This window comes from Anguilla anguilla, chromosome 9 (genome assembly GCF_013347855.1).
Source record: "Anguilla anguilla isolate fAngAng1 chromosome 9, fAngAng1.pri, whole genome shotgun sequence".
Lineage (NCBI taxonomy): Eukaryota > Metazoa > Chordata > Actinopteri > Anguilliformes > Anguillidae > Anguilla > Anguilla anguilla.
The window spans coordinates 53,779,427-53,796,832 of NC_049209.1; the positions used below are offsets into that span (position 1 = coordinate 53,779,427).

The following is a 17,406-nucleotide window of genomic DNA, read 5'->3' on the forward strand; positions in this document are numbered from 1 at the left end:
ACGCACACCACTTAACATCCAAATTTGTTCAGAGCTGGAACGAGGTTGCCATAGCATCACGATGCCGAGTTCTTTATTGAGAAGACAGCGATGCTTGTGTTTGGTTGCTTTCTTTCATGTCATCTTTACAGTTTTACACACACTCCAACCTGATTGGCTATCACCAGAACACAGCACTGATGAGCTCTGTATTTGAAAAAAAAAAAAAAAATCTCAACTGAATTCTTTATGTTCCCATGACAACTATAACTTAGAGAGCTCTAAAGAGGATCCTTATTGCAAGAGTGAGAAATTTAACTGCACGCACTGTGTGTGTGTGTGTGTGTGTGTGTGGTTTGCCAGTCCTGGAAGGAGGTGAGGGGAGGGGAGGGGGGGATTGTAGTTTTAATTTTCCACAGAGAAACCACTTCACTAGCAGAGGGACAAACATGTATTAATCATCATTATTAATGAATAGCAGGGGAGAGAGAGAGAGAGGGGGGGAGAGAAAGATAGAGAGAGAGAGAGAGAGAGATTGAGCTCAAGTAAAACAGAAATGATATACGGTTTACAGGCAAGTGAACATTCATAGCAAATTGCCACAAATGCAAAAACACAACCCAGATGAATGAGGAAAAAAACCAAATAAATAAAAAACACACACTCAGTTAGACAAAAATAAAACACACATGCAACCAGATATGTGCACACTCCAAAAAAACGGCACCCTCTGGTGGACAAACTGTGGCGGTGCAGGAGAAAACCACAAACAATCTTGCACTGCGGTCTTGGTGGTTAAATGCTTACCGGTCATATCTCATGTCTTGGCAAATGTAATTTATTCATAAGGAGTGATTTTTATGAGTGATTTTTTTTGTACAGGTGATACAATGTGGTCCTTCTGAAACAGTTACGGAACATTTGCAATGTACCCAGAAAAATTAAACATTCTATAACAAGGATATCATTACATGCAGCAGAATATTCTGTAAGCTCCAAAGAGGCCTGTGCGCTGGATGAAGATTCTGCTAATAAATCATCTCCTCGCCCGTTACCGTGGACTTGCGAAAAGTTGAGCTAAACTCTGTTAACCCATGCTAAGTCTGGCCCCAACTGTTATATCCCAAAAAAGTGCACAAACATGGCCAAAGGTAGGTAAAGATTAATATGGGGGTGGGGGGGGGAGCACAAGTCTACGCTGCCAGTAATTTAAGTGGGTTGGGATTTGTAGGCACTTTGCCACCATATTCTTCCATTTCTGTCTCCTCCCCCCCCTGTTTTTTAACACAACCCATGAGAAGCTTTATCAATCTGAGCAGCTAATCCATATGAGAGAAAGAGAGAGAGAGAGGGAGAGAGAGGACAGAGAAGCTGACACATGGTAATTACCTTCTCTTCTTCCTTTCATCTGTCCATCCTTATCTTCCCCCTCTTTTCTTCCCTCTTTCCCCGAGCTCAGGGCGGTAAAAACCTGCCGACTCAGCACAGCTCCAGCGTGACCCCACTGCGCACCAGAGGAGCGCGCAAACGCGCCATTACCGCTAAAATGCAGGAGTTACTTTATTACCGCTAAAATGCACGAGTTACTGTATTACCGCTAAAATGCACGAGTTACTTTATTACCGCTAAAAGTCTTTGAAGGGATTCTTTTATCCATGTCAACTTCTTTATCGATTAAATTTACTGAAAAGATGCTGCTCAGTTCTTCCTTAATCCTTAAACTCATTCAAACATCTGACAGGGTGACCTCGTTGCCATCTGCGTTCTTGGAACTTGGAACATTTTACTGAAATGTTTTAATATGGACATCCAGGTGTTCACCCTCTCAGCATTTCCTCTCAATAGATTTCACCTGGCAATCCATCAATTAAGTCATGTACAAAAAATGTGACTTTCTTTCTGAAGGAAAATCGTGGTCATGTTATCTGATTATTCTGGCTTATTCCAGGATAACAAAGCTCTGCTGCAAACTACAGCTGGGTAACCAAGCACATGTGCAAGATGTGCATACACAAAAAACAAGCTGAAGACATTCTCAGTGCAGAGAACCAGTTAGCAACAACTGTTTATTATTAATATTATCATCATATTTCTCAACATGGGTTTAAAACATTTAAACTCTGAAAACATGTTTGTGTGCACCTAGAAAGTTCAGCTTTTACCTCGTTAAAACAAAACGGAGACTCTCCTTCACGCCATCATACCCAGCTGAACCACGTCTTCCCCAGACGTGCTGCAATTATAGCGGTTTCCTCCTGTGGGTGCAGTTCTCCAGCAGAGAGAGGAAGCTGAGCACACACCCACCCCCATTACGGCTCGAGAGAGAGGTCCATTCAAGCTGAAGCGACTTCATTTCAATGCTCCATTTATTTCGATGGGAGCTGACTTTTCCCGCCCGCAAGGCATGCTGGGATAGCTGGCGACGGCAGAGGGCCAAGAAACACGATATCCAATCAGATTAAAGATCCGACATGTAAACTGTCTCCGGTTTCAATTTGTATTATCCCACTCCACACAGGTCTGTTAAGGAGGACTTAAGGACTTCATTATTGCTGTGTGGGGGATTTCCAAAATGTACGATCAATATACATTTAAGGAACGCGGTTTTAAAAATGGAAAACACACCCACAAGCAGCCAACTGTGGGAGGGGACAGCGATGCCGGGTGATCTCATCGGGGGAAGTGCGGCTTCAGTGTCAGAGTCCGACAGGTGAAACGGCCCGCCCATCACCCCCCGACTGAACACACCTGGGCGACCTTTGACCCCCACACTCAGCTGTGTGACCCCCCAACAGCAGTCTCAACCGCTCCTGAAGCACCTCCACTCTTCCTGACCTTTTTAAAAGGTTGCCTTAGCAACCCTTACAAACACATACGATTGTCACTGACGAGGGAATCTCTACAGTGGGAAAGGGCTATAATGAGCCAGCCTGGTTCCAGCTCTACAGTGGGAAAGGGCTATAATGAGCCAGCCTGGTTCCAGCTCTACAGTGGGAAAGGGCTATAATGAGACAGCCTGGTTCCTGCTCTAGATTGGGAAAGGGGTATAATGAGCCAGCCTGGTTCCTGTTCTAGATTGGGAAAGGGCTATAATGAGCAAGTGACCTCACTCTCACTTGGCACACACAACCAAATACATTTTTATGCAGTTCAAGAAAAAAATATTCAAGGGGTTTGCAAAACATATCTCCCCCTACCAACCCACACTCTAATGAAAAAAATTTAAAAAACAGAACATGTTATTCATACATTTTTGCAGCCAAAATGAACAACCAGAGAACTGCAGGAAGACGAGAATCAGCCGGACACACAACCTCCTGACACACACCCCATAACTGGCTCTTCACACCCCATAAACACACTTCCTGGTTAAAGGTGGGTCTGTGGCATTTGCTAGTGCATCAATACACAATCTCCTCTGATTGGCTGACATACATCAGGTGACACATTCAGGGGCCAATCACAGATGAGCACACGCAGTGGATGTGAAGAAGAGAAGGAACAGCACCCTTCCCTTTTATGGAAGTGAAACGGAGAGGAGTACCCCCCAGGTAAGGCCTGGGGGCACAGGTGTGTCCCACACTCTGTATCCTGTGGGGGGGCGGGGGGGGTGGTGTTTGGGGCCTCTCGCCTGGCTAGACACTGAGCCCCGCCCCCCTCCCAACTTCACCCAGCAAACAACAACATCAATCACATTCAACACAAGCCTGTCCACTGCTGCCGACATTTCATAAGATACCGTTTTCAGAAAAAAAAAAACTGTGTGTGTGTGTATGTGTGTGTGTGTGAGAGAGTTCCTGTAAGTGTGTCTGTGTGTGAGGTTGCTGTGCTGGTGCATCATACGAGTCCAGTCGGTGGTTCATCAGGTGAAGAATCACATGTCTTTCCCACCCCGTGTCTCTACGTGTTGTAATGATCAGACAGTGTTCACGTTTCCAAGGCAACAAATGAGTTTCCCAAAATCCCAGGCAGGTGGGGAGTATGGGGGTCGGGCACTGCCAAGGCTCAGAGTCACTTCCTGGGACAGGACGGTCCTTTGTAAAACTTGTAAATTGGTCTCTCGAATCCTGAAAACAAAGAACAGATGAAACTTCGTCAGACAGAGCCAGAAGCGGCAGCCATGATGGCTCTGAACTCCTCACCGAGGGCAAGAGAGTGAGATTCTGACAGGAACAGCTACATCTAATACAAGCATAAAAGCTCTAAATGCTAACGTGTAAGTGTAGCTGAGGATAGGTTTAGCTATGCTAAATGCTAACGTGTAAGTGTAGCTGAGGATAGGTTTAGCTATGCTAAATGCTAACATGTGTAAGTGTAGCTGAGGATAGGTTTAGCGATGCTAAATGTGAACGTGTGTAAGTGTAGCTATGCTAGATGCTAACATGAGCTAGGCTAAATGCTAACATGTGTAGCTGAGGATAGCTCACCTCAGGAGGCGCTTTAGCTATGCTAAATGCTAACGTGTCTAAGTGTAGCTGAGGATAGGTTTAGCTATGCTAAATGCTAACATGCGTATGTGTAGCTGGGGATAGGTTTAGCCATGCTAAGTGCTAGCGTGTGTAAGTGTAGCTGACGATAGCTCACCGCGGGACGTGCTTTTCGGGGTGCCCAGGAGCTCGTAGCCGGTGAACCCCACCTCAGAGGTGAGATAGGAGCAGAACTGATCCGGTTTGAGCCGAATGCTGTGGTAGTTCTTATAGATGGTGTCCTGAAACAGAACAGCCAATCAGCTACCACCTTCCTCCCCACAATCTCAGCCAATCAGACACGAACCCCCATCTTTCACACTACCCAAAACAAATCTACATTCAATGGAACTTTTATAAATTCATATTTCTGATAAAAACCAACAGAAATTTGTTGTTTCAGCTTCCAGGATCCGGAGAGTGACGTTCAGCCTGCAGTTCACTCCATAAAGCTTTCACTGAACAAACTCAGCAGGAGGAAACAGCCCAGTCACAACTCCACTCCAGCGGCCAGACATCACTCAAACCGCACCTTCTAAAAACGCCCCTCAGCCAATCAACACCCCAAACAAGTGGAAAAATGCTAAGCTGGCTGTTGAAGGCTCTCCAGAGTATTTGGGGCTGCTGATTGCCCAGAATGCACCAGTCCACCACAGCGGGTGGGGCTCAAACAAGCTCCTCACCTTCAATACAACTTACACCTGCATCTGCCTTAAAGGAGGGACAGACCATTTTTACAATTGAGTCGCTACTCAAACGTCATCAGCAGCACCCTGAACACCAGAGACAGAAACCAGGAAAGCATGAAGAGCTTCACTCAGCCCCGGGAACATCACACATCACCACAACATCTATGGTCTTAACTCACCCAAACCCACAAGCACCAGACTCTATGGTTTCAGCATAAATGACATAAGCCCCACATACTATCACTGCCTCTCTCCCTCTCCTTATTCTCTCATCCCTCTCTCTTTCCATCTTCCTCCCTGAAGTTTTCTTTCTCCTTTTTGCTGTCCTTCACTCTCCCTCTTCCTTCCCCGTTTCTTTCTTTCTTCACTCATCCTTCTATCCCTCCTTTATCAGTTCAGTTCAATTTGCTTTATTGGCATGACAAATTCGTACCCCCCGCCACCCTCTCCCCACCCCCTCCCCCCCCCCCTCCGCTGTCACGCCCCGCCACCCTCTCCCCACCCCCTCCCCCCCCCTCCGCTGTCACGCCCCGCCACCCTCTCCCCACCCCCACCCCAGCCCCCCTGCCCCGTCCCTCCTCTCTCACTGTGAGCTTCCTCCTGCGGCCGTAGGAGCCCCAGGGCTGGGGTTCGAGGATGAAGACTCCGCCCGGGTGCAGGTGGCTGTAGACCCTCCTGAAGAGGCGCTGCAGGCCGGAGTCGCCCCAGTTCAGGTGCACCCACTTACTGATGCTCAGGCACAGGATGACATCATACTCCGCCCGCTGGGCGTGCAACAGGGCGTCCGACTCCAGCACGTAGTTACCCTGCGGAGAGAGAGAGAGAGGGGGGGGGGGGGGGAGGGAGAGAGCGTGCAACGTCACACACATGCATGCACAATATACATCATCATATACACACATGCACACATGCATACATGCACACACACACACCATATACACACACACACAGTAAGGTCAGCTTACTTGGCAGCTGACATGTTTAATGCTGATTTCTGATCCAATACGGACTGTGTGGCATGAATAACAGAGAAATCGATTCACTAACAAAAAGTCGGTTCATCTTCAAAACTTCTTCTTTAAATGGAAACTAAGTGTTTAATAAATGTGCAAATTGTACTGATGTTAAAGCTTCAGAGACTGAGCTGAGTAGGCTTTCATGGGCACAAATTTCCTTTATATTTTGCCATGTCTGATCTAGCAGACACTCTGACACAGATGGCATTTTTACATGCAGTCCACTCACACAGCTGCATACTGACAGAAGCACCTACCGCACACTACAGCAGCAGCCCAGCTGGGATCGAATCCCAGAACCACAGGCCCCAGTTCCCCAAGCGCTACGCTATGCTACGCTACGCTAGGCTACGCTACATCACCTCTGAACCACCACGGGAAGGTGAGAAACCTAAACTCATCACATGAGTCTGGCCACGGACCGCGCGGTTAGCGGAAGCACCGCATATCCTCCTGCAGCACGCGCGCGCGCGCACACACACACGCGCACACACACACACACACGCGCACTCACACACTGCTAACCACCAACTCAGCAAGCAAAAATCTCAAATCAGTCAGCAGAAAGAGAGCAAGAGTACAACAGCGAGAACAGAAACACACTCACAAACTATACACACATACATACACACACACACACACACACACTCACCGGTCACTTCATTAGGTACACCTGTTCAGCTGTAAACTGCACCCGTTAACGCAAATATCTAATCAGCCAATCACGTGGCAGCAACGTGGCATTTAGGCATGTACACATGGTCAAGACGATCTGCTGAAGTTCAAACCAAGCATCAGAATGGGGAAGAACGGTGATTTAAGTGACTTTGAACGTGGCATGGTTGTTGGTGCCAGACGGGCTGGTTTGAGTATTTCAGAAACTGCTGATCTACTGGGATTTTCATGCACGACTATCTCTAGGGTTTACAGAGAATGGTCCCAAAAAGAGAAAATATCCAGTGAGCGGCAGTTCTCTGGGCAAAAATGCCTTGTTGATGGCAGAGGTCAGAGGAGAATGGCCAGACTGGTTCGAGCTGATAGAAAGGCAACAGTAACTCAAATAACCACTCGTTACAACCGAGGTATGCAGAAGAGCATCTCTGAACGCACAACACGTCAAACCTTGAAGCAGATGGGCTACAGCAGCAGAAGACCACACCGGGTGCCACTGCTGTCATCTAATGAAGTGGCTGGTGAGTGTATATAAACACAAACAGACAGTCTCTCCCTTTCTCTCTCACACACATACACACACAAGGGGGCGAGGTTCTTACCCTAACAAATGAGACGTTGGCGGGGAAGTCCCCGGGTGGGGTGGGGGACGTGTCGGGGAGGGGGGGTGCAGCGATTGGACCCCTGGAGATCCGCAGAGACACAGGGAACTGGGCGTCATGCTCCGCTGGACCAGCAGGAGGCGCCGTGGGGTCGGCCTCACTCTCCGCCCCGCCTCCATTTGTGCCCCCACATTCAACTGACCGCAAAGGGCTGCCCCCACCCTGCAGCTCCATGGCCACGCCCTCCTCCTGACCCCGCCCCCTCTCCTTAGCTCCTCCCTCTTCACATGACTCCGCCTCCAGTCTCCCCTCAGCATCCCCATCTTTCCGCAGGCCTTCCTCCTCCCGCGTGGCTGGCTCCTCCCCCTCGCCCTGGTCCCGCCCCCTGGCCCCGCCCCCCGGGCCGCGGCGGGCCTCCTGGGCCTGCAGGTCGGACAGGTAGTGGCGCACGTTCTGCCGCGCGGCGTGCACCAGGCCGCCGTCGATGTCCAGCCCCACGATGCGGGCGGGGCGCCAGTTTCGGGCGATGAACAGGGTCAGGTGACCCGTGTTGCAGCCCAGGTCCAGCACGCGCTTCCCGCGGAACCACTCGGGCTCCATGACGCGGATCCGCGGGTCCTCGCTGCACCCCGGGTTCCGGTAGCCGTAGTACTTGTTGTAATTGCCGTACTGGAACTTCTTCTGCTGGTGGGCGGGACGCCGCTGGCCCTGGGGGTGTGGCTGCCCCGAGGCCCTGCCCCCCGGCCCGGCCCCAGGGCCCCGCCCCTTTTTATACGGGGTGCCGGGCAGAGCACCGGAGGGGTCACACCTGCGTTTGCGTTGCTGGGTTACAGTGGGCGTGGCAGGGGCGGGGCCTGAGGCAGTGAGAGTCTGAGGGAAAGGGGCGGAGCTGCAGGGAGTGATGGGCGGGGCCTGAGCCTTGGCAGAGGTGCCCAGCTCGTTTTGAGGCAGGGACCGCGGGACGGGTGACGCAGCCCCCTCCCTGGGGGCGTCGGGGACCACGCCCGGCAACGACGGCGGCAACGGCAACGACGGCTGGGCCGGGATGCTCCGCCCACCCTCCAACACGGCCGGGTGGAGCTGTGCAGCGGCGGCCGCCCCTCCCCCCCCCCGCCCCTGCCCCCGCCCCTCCCCCCGCGCCGGGGTGATGGCGGTTCCGGTGCCGCCTCCTCCCGCCGCTGCGGTGTGGCGACAGCAGCACCTCGCCGTCGCTGTTGAGGTTGAGTGGGTCGGTGATGTCTCGCGGCACCAGGATCTCCACGGGGTCGCGGCTCTTGGCGGGCAGCGGCGAGGACTCGGGCGTCTCGGCGTTGATGGCGCGGTTCACCTCCTCGTCCAGCAGGCTGTTGAGGTTGAGCGGGTCGAAGATGTTCCCGCCCAGCAGGAAGTTGCTGGGCAGCACCGGGTCGCTCTCCGAGTGGGCCCGCCGCCGCCGCTTCCCGGGGCCCGGGGGCTTGAAGCCGCACCCCGCCGTGTGCCGCCGCTTGTTCTGCCGCAGCGGGCCCACCTGCGTCGTGTCTCTGGGCTGGGCGGGGTCGCCCCCGGTCCCGCCCCCCTGCCCCGCGCCGGCTCCCTGCTCGGCTTGGGCCGGGCGCTCTGCCAGAACCACGCTTCCCGCCAACGAGGCCCCCCCCGCGCAGGACGGAGCCGCTGGGGGGGGCGCGGGGCTGTCCACCTCCGCCCCCCCGGCTTCGCTGCCGCGGCACTTTCCGGCACATTCCGCGGGTCCCCGGGGCTCCGGGTGACCGCCCCGCGGTAAAACAGTCTCTTTGTCAACCGACATTTCTATCATCTTCCTCCCGACAGGACCACAGCCGGTGTGTGAGCTGGCATGGATCTGGGAGGAGAACACAAACATCAACATCACTCACATCGTCAATAACTTCAGAATATGTTACAATCATACTGTCCGTTAAATTCTGATTAATCTTTACAGATTTAAATCCAACTGTAACACAAACAGCCTTCTCACCACTTAACTTAATTTTTTTACTCACTTTGGAGACTTCCTTCCTTATCGCAAGTCAACAGAAAGTTGCTCAAACTAGCGCATATAAACATTAACAGTAGCTGAATCCCTGTCCTGTCAGGTGTTCAGAAAGCAAAAAAAGATAAGCAAGCCGTTTAAACTGAAAAGATAATATTTAGGTTACTAACAACAGTGGCTACGCGATACTGTTCTAGTAACCATGCGTTACACCACGGTGAAAGCAGCCGGCCTCGACGTTGTATGTACGTATAAAAACGTGAACCCACCCCTCGCCTGCGTGCCGTGCGTGGACCCGCCTCCTCTAAACTGCAATGAGTGAGCAAGCTAATTTGCGTAAACCCGCCTCCTAGCGTCCCTGTCTTCCCGTGCTCATGAATAATTCATTAGCAATGAGAGCTAGATGGAGAAGGAAAAATGCATTCAATCACTCACGGATTGAGAGTCAGTGCTCACAAATAGACAACACTATCCAGTGGTCGATTTCTCCGCCTCCTCCTCAACAAAGTAGACCCAGCCTCCCTCTCTCCCGACTTATTTTCTGAAGAGAAAGAAGAAAAAAAACAATTAAATCCAGCCAATAACTGACCTTGCGACAGACATTTTTTACAGTACACCAGTTGCTAAGTTTCCTGGGTAGCCAGCTAAATATGTAGCTGCCTAGCAAGGTAGCTAGCAAGCTAACGTTATAAGTTAGCTAGACTGATGCGGAACGAAATAGTCGAACTGGGAGGACACACCCCTTGGACGAAAAAGATAATTCGATGAAAGCGTAGAGAGTGGCAAAATCTCGCAGTCAGTCTGTGGGTGAGTGTGTATGTCGGAGAGCTCGTTCCCTCTCAAACCGCTCCCAGCTCAAATAAGTAACCAAGTTTCTTGGCCGCTTCGCTGTAGCTCGCTCGCTCAACGTTTAAGGTCTCCGAGGTCTTTATATGCCCCGTGGAACGCTTGAACGCGGATTGACTGCTCTAATAACCGATTACAGAACGTCTCTAATGCCGTGCACCAATGAAACGTCGTATACCCTCGCTTAAGTACCTCCCCTTGGTGTTGGATACCCAGTACTCCGCCAGTATGGAGGATTTGCCAAGCCAAGCTGGGATAATATTTAAATAAACCCACTATTGTAACAAAAATAAAACAATACAGTAATGTAGAAAATATTTCATTGTTTTACGAGCAACTGCCCATGACTACGAAATACGCTGACTATTGACTAGACAGGCATCCGCGTCGGCCACCCCAAACCGTGTAAACAACCTTCGCGTTGTGCGGACGTTTTCTGTGAAGCGATTCGTTTAATTCTGTTTTATCGCAGCAATTATAGTTGGGAAGGAAGTGCACGCAACTGAAAGTTATATATCTTCACAAAAGCAAAAAGGAAACTGCATGGTTAAGTTTCCATACCCCGCCCCCTTGCCGCCCGAGCACTCAGACATGTTCGGGCAAGGGGCTATAGAAGAGGGCCGTGGTTATGGGATATGGAGTTTTTTTAACGAACTTATCGTAAATGTAGGCGTACATTTCTTTGGTATAATTCTGTCTTTTTTATCATTTAAACAACGATCTGTCCATTCATCCATTTCCTTACAGAGTTACCCAGGACTGTGAAGCTAAAAGTGTACGAACAATTTATTTTAGTAGCACATTCAGCGAGTCACCAAGCATTAAGCAATGTTACCTTTTCATTTACTCACGTTTAACATTCATTTGAATGAGAAGCAGTTCAATCATATTTAATTTAAATTGTATCTAATGGTTTTTGTGTACACCTGAAATGTTGTATTACAATACATTTCCATTATGATGGGGTTTTAAAATGTTATCATTTTAATAGGCCAGTATACGACACATTCTTACCAATACCGTGTAACATGAATTATGTGTGTGAGGGGCAGCGAGACTGGTTGCTTTTCCTCACTATCTATTAATTCGATCAGTGAAGATACTCAATAACTGCAAGTGAAAAAGGGGAACAAGACAAAGAAAACAAGACCCCCTTTAACATGAAGACTTAAGGTAGGGGTGGGCAGTTCTGATCCTGGGGGGTCAGTGTGTATGCAGGTGTCTGTTTCCACCAGTTAACCTGGCTAAATGAGCTAACTGGCTCTATCCACCAGCATTGGTTCACTCATAGATTAGATCACAGTAAAACGTTTAATATAGGAACACAAGAGCATTCCTTGGCTGACATTCCTGCACTTATCAAGACATGTAGTTGAGATGCCTGATGACAGAGATGTGAGGGCTAATTAAATAAAGTCAGAGGTCGGCACGAAACCCAGAAACAGATACGGCCCTCGTTGCCCACCTCTGCTTCAAGGCATAGATGAATCAGGGTCTTCTTCTGTGGTACGTGTGTGTCTGTCTGTGTGTCATCGGGTCTTCTTCTATATGTGAATCTGTGAAGGTGTTTGTATTTCTGCCTGTGTGTGTGTGTGAGCGACCAACTCTGCGCATGTGTGCGTTAACGTACGTGTAAGTAATTGTATGTGGTCGCATGCCTATCTATGTTGTGTGTGTAAACGTATATGTGTGTCGTGTGGGGACTGAGAGGTTTATCAGCGAGTCACACCGTGCGCGTTCAGTGAGATTCGTCGGGATTCCGCGTCGTTCTTACGGTCATGCATGGATCCGATGGCTGCTCCGAAGCGGCGAGGTTGGTCGGCCCAGAAATGTGCTGTTCCTATTTTAAATCTGCGGTGCTATAATTTAACCACTAGTGGGCGCGCTAGTCTTTTGGTGTGACAACATTTCTTGCCTTTGGCTATTTTTCGATCAATGGCAGAATCATATTTTTCACACTCTCACATGAAAGCACGCTTTTGCGGAATAAGGACTTATTTTAAGATACCCTGTAGTTCGTCTGATGAACACGTACGTCGTCAGGGGCTCTGTGGCGCAATGGATAGCGCATTGGACTTCTAGACCATGACATTGTGGAGTCATTCAAAGGTTGTGGGTTCGAGTCCCACCAGAGTCGAGGCGTTTTTACTTGAGTGAGTCGAAACTGGCGAAAAACAGCAAAACGAAGACAGATTGATAGATGCAGCAGAAAATAGCGGTCGTTATCCCAGAACTAAAAATACAGGAAGTTCCAGAAAAAAAATGGTGCAGGTTTCCAACATGAAATCAAAGGTACAGGTACTGGCTGTGGCACAAGCCTACTTCTCCTCCTGTTTAGCGTATGGTCTGCTGTGTACTCTCCAATTATCTCTGAGAAATGGTGAATCTTTGCATACAGTGAAGTACTTTAGCGTTTTAAAAAGCCAATTTGTCTATCAGTAATAATTGTGATAATTTGTAATTGTTAGAAGGATGAAGCAGGATTTGGTTTATTCGTTTATTATTCCAATTGGAGACTCATTTATAAATTTACCAGGAGATTTCATATGAATTAAAAATTTTTTTTAAATTTCTTTGCTTTAAAGTTGTATTGATGAACTTATTTGAGGCCTATTGGAACACCAGGCCAGTGCATTAATATGTTTTTGAGGTTTAGAGTGTGATCATTTTAAATCTTTATCTGTATTATACATGTTTTATAAGTGGAAATAGTTTTTCTGAGATCACTTGTATTTCTAGCGCAAAACACCCCACAACATCCAACACAACTGAACAAAACGATGATTTAATCGCAGGGAAATGCCTACAGAATGTAAATCAACATTTTTCTACCTGTGCACAGGTGTTTTGAAGTTGTTCAGCCAGGTATGCTGTACCCGCCAGTGCAGATCACCAGACACCACTGAACCAAGCACAAAAAGCGACACACGGGATAAGGAAATATAAATTTATTGAAATTATTTACAGTGCATTTACAAGTTTACTCTTTAAATATAAAATATACAGATATAGATTTATGTACTTATTTACAGTAAAGGCAAGTATAATCAGTCATTTTCTCAGGTAAGGCCACAGAGAAACAGGTGAGACACAGAGACAGAGGGATGTGGAACTATTCAGACTCTGTGTATAGCACTGTCCTGTGGCGCTGTTTCTCTCTTCCTCCAGCCAAAAGGCCTTAGAGGCTCAACCCACTGGGGCAGTTTTGGGGGGAACAGCCAGGCTGTAATGCCCCCCACGGCCACGCCCAGCCACACCCTCAGCGCGGGCCCCGCTCGGCGGCGGCTCGCGGTCGCGGTACCGCTCCGTTCGCGCCTGGTCTTCTCTCCTCCTGCTGCCGGGCGGACGTCACTCCTTCCTGCTCGGGATTGCCCGTTCTTCCGGAACATTCTGAACCCTCAGTCATAGCGGGAGGGCGATGCAGACTTGTCATCCTGCAGATTTATTGGGGGGATTTATTTGGGGATTCAGGACCAGGGCCTCCACACGGCGCTGGCTGGGAGGGGGAATAACTCCCGCCTCAGGGCTCCCCGCTGCCCCCTCTTGGCTGGAGAGAGGAGCGCGGTTGGCAGGTGAGGGGTGGGCGGAGCCGATGGGGGAAGGGGCGGGGCCACCAGTAAGGGGAAGGCGGGGCAGAGGCTTGGGAGGGGCTGAGGTGAAGTGGAGGAGGAGGAGGAGGAGTCACAGGAGAGGGGGGAGAGATTGGGAGGGAAGAGGAAGTGACCCGTGGCAGACAGGAAGTTGGGAGAGGCGTTGGTGTAGCAGGGGGAGGGGGGAGGAGACAGGGAGTAGGGCGGAGACGGGTATGGGTGGGTCAGGGTTTGGCTGGGCGGCGGGTGCAGGACGGGGTAGAGAGGGCCATTTTCGGGGTGATACGCCGCCTCCAGGTGGGGGGGGCTGGGGGGTCCCAGGTAGTGCTGGAGCCCCCGGACGAGGCTCCGCCTCTGGGCGGGGTTAACGCAGTCCATGAAGGTGCTGAGGCGGGAGACGCACTGCTGGAACCCAGCCGAGTACAGGCAGCTGGAGACGGGGGGCGCCCCCTCAGCACAGGGGCCCGGAACCGGGGGGACCCCATCACCAGCCTGCACAGGGACCCCTACATCTGCTGCAGAGAGGGAGGGGGGAAGAGAGAGAGAAGGGGGGAGGGAGGGGGAGGGGGAGTGGGAGAAAAGCAACAGGAGATAGAGAGATAGTGGAGGTAGGGAGAGAGAGAGAAAGGGTGGGGAGCAAAGGGTTTAAAGAGAAAGAGGAGAGGGAGAGTGAAGGATAGAGAAAGAAAAGGTGGTGGGAGAGCGGGAGGGAATTAGTGAGAGAGAAACAGATGAATTGGTTGAATAAAGAACAAGAGCATTGTATGATAGGCAGGCAGAGAAAGAGTGAGAATGGAGGAATGGAAGAAGAGAGGAAGAAAAGAGAAAGAAACATGGAAGAGATGGAAGCAGTACAGGGGACAGAAAATGAGAGGCAGGAAAAAGAAGAAGGGATGTGGAGGAGAAGAGAGAGGTGGGGAGATAAGGGAAGAGAGGAAAATAAATACAGATGAATAGTGAGAAAGAAGATGGAAGAAGGGGAAAATGCAGGAAAGAGGGATGGCAGGAGAGAGGGAGTGACAGCATTTGGAGGTGTGAGAGACAGCACAGAGGAGGGAGGGAGGGAGGGAGGGAGAGAGGAACACATTGATAAAAAGAGAAAACATGTTAGAATCTGAGCTGCTACATCATACCAGAGCTCAATATTCACCAAAACTGCATCACACACAAGCTCTCTTTCACTCTCTCTTATCACACACACACACACACACGCACTCACACACACATATGCACGCACACACACACTCACTCACACACACACACACACACACACACACACACACGCACGCACACTCACATATGCACGCACACACACACGCACTCACACACACACACTCACACACACATGCACGCACAGACACACACACGCACGCACACACACACACACACATGTAAGGGCAGCTACCTCTGCTGCAGCGAGCTGTTTCTCTGTTCGTTTTGTTTCGGATGTACTCCACAGTCAGCTCCAGGATCTCTGCCTTCTCCAGCTTTGGGTTCTGAAGCCTCTGTGGAACAGGGGGGGGGGGGGGGGGGGAGGGTCACTCACCTGGCTATAACATGCAGAGCGGATTGGGATGCAATGCGGGTCTAAACTAGCCTACTTACATTTAATAATACACATTTTTACATTTTTTATATTGAATTATTAATTACCCCACCTCATAGCCAATGGAAGAAGTGACCAATTATAGAAATGATAAGAAATACAGGGCGGAAATATGGATACACTTTTTTTTTTTTTTTTTTTTTTTAAAGGTTGATTAGATACGAATGCAGTAAATAAATGACAGAAAAAGTGGTCGCTAAACCGTCGAGCGACCGTTACTGTTAATACCAATGTTTCATTCAGGCCATAATGTCACGCACAAAGCCAGTGGAACTGGCGCGTCTCCAGTTCGTTGCCGCGCCTGCGCAGTACCGTTTGACCGAACAAGCAGTACATCGGACAGAAAGAGGTGCAAACTGACCGTGTCCAGCGTGTGGCTCAGGAGCAGTGTCCGCAACTCATCCAGACTCTGATTTATTCGATCTCTCCTCTTCTTCTCTATCACTGGCTTCAGGGACTGCAAAGCAAGACACGACTCATTAGAAAGATGCAGGAAAATAAAGCCCTCACATTTTTAGAGTAAGTTTAAATACAGTGGACAACGCTGTGTGTGTGTATGTGCGCGCATGTGTGTGCGATATTACAGTTTTTGTAATATTTTGAGTATTTTGAAAGCCAGATTTTCCTCTAAGCAGTGAACGCCTGATATTAAAACCAACAACTGCATCTGAGGCAAACTCAAGAAACTACAAAAAAAGGTTGATAAATTCCAGCCATGGGTTACCACTTCTGGAAACCAAATTCAGTGCATAAAAATGCTTATCTACCAGATAGAAGTTTTTAATCCAATTCAAGAACTCACTCTGTTTGTCCCTTTTGAAGTATCCCGTCTGGAACTCATGGTGGTGGTTTTCAGAAGTATAAATCCGTGGTTAAGAAAGGCAAAGCTCTTAGATCATTAGTTCATAAAAGTTTCCAAGTTCCGTGCGTCCACAATGACCGCAGGAAAAAAATGTATCCACAGCTTCTAGGTGTAGCGATCTAACGGCCGTAAGTTCCTCGCTCCTCTATTTATACCGCTGTCGGACACGATTTCCATTGGTTGACAGGTGACAGTGACGTGGACAGCCGTATGTTCACAACTTTCTCAGTAAGCATCAGGAGAGGTGTTTTGCGTAAAAGTAGATTGGCTTAGTTTGGTTTTAAGGGAAAATCTAAAAATTAAATAGTCCAACATTTGCTCTTTCGCTATTTTATTATCTTGCAACATGGCCACTGTCATTGTTGGGGAATGTTCACCCACCGTTTCAAGTTCACATGAAGGAAAAATGTTATACTTTCTTTTTTTATTAAACGTGATACTATTTTTTTCATTACGCAAGTAATATTGTATTTTCCTTTCACTAGGAAAATTGTAATTATTGATCTCAACTGGTAAAATGATCTCGGCATTGGAATGGACCGTGAAAGAGGCTGCTGTGTACTGCAGTCTGCAACTGTGCATTTAAGTCCCAATCTACATGTAACCGCTTGACGGGGGTTTAAAACGACTGTAAAGTAATAATACTATTATACTTTTATTGAGTTCTGCAATCGCCCAGAGCAAACAGATATTCCTGTAATCTAAATATGCTGATCAATTTGGCCTTTACGGATTTAGGGCTCCTCACACTTTCTGGATCCACAAGTTGCCTTCTGGCACCTCGGCCCCTTTCAGAGTTTGGCCACGCGCATATCACACCTGCCCGACAAAATGAGCGCAAGATCAATAAAATTCAAAGTTCCTCGCGCAATGTTGTGCTCCTCGACTGGCGCGCGCTCCACGCTGTCGCGTGGCCACTGGCGCATCAGGCAGGCCGGGGGAATTGCAGCTATTGATGGAAAGCACTGCACTTTAACCACTAGCTGCTGTTTACTGAGTGCCATACAATAATAATAATAATAATAATAATAATATATTTATTATCATTATTTGCATTTTTGAATGTAGCACTGGTTGGTCTTAATTCAGTT

At 49.1% G+C, this 17,406-nt stretch overlaps 2 protein-coding genes and 1 non-coding gene across 3 annotated transcripts; 1 reads left to right on the forward strand and 2 right to left on the reverse strand.

Annotated features, from left to right (window-relative positions):
- Nucleotides 1–2,014: 2,014 nt before the first annotated feature.
- Nucleotides 2,015–10,415, reverse strand: mepce (methylphosphate capping enzyme). The gene is given in 7 exon segments (XM_035435107.1): nt 2,015–4,046; nt 4,564–4,687; nt 5,722–5,940; nt 7,425–8,541; nt 8,543–9,261; nt 9,847–9,952; nt 10,152–10,415. Coding segments are annotated over 5 exon segments (2,181 nt in total). The 5' UTR covers nt 9,208–9,261; nt 9,847–9,952; nt 10,152–10,415; the 3' UTR covers nt 2,015–3,990.
- A 1,886-nt stretch (nt 10,416–12,301) lies between these two features.
- On the forward strand, nt 12,302–12,394 carry trnar-ucu. Its single transcript has 2 exons — nt 12,302–12,338; nt 12,359–12,394. It is a non-coding gene; the product is annotated as a tRNA-Arg (tRNA).
- A 796-nt stretch (nt 12,395–13,190) lies between these two features.
- Nucleotides 13,191–16,294, reverse strand: her1 (hairy-related 1). Its single transcript, XM_035435091.1, has 4 exons — nt 16,256–16,294; nt 15,815–15,910; nt 15,253–15,352; nt 13,191–14,362 (listed from the first exon to the last, which is right to left on the reverse strand). Exons 1-4 carry the CDS (start codon nt 16,292–16,294, stop codon nt 13,725–13,727), a joined length of 873 nt encoding a protein of 290 aa, XP_035290982.1. The 3' UTR covers nt 13,191–13,724.
- Nucleotides 16,295–17,406: the final 1,112 nt, after the last annotated feature.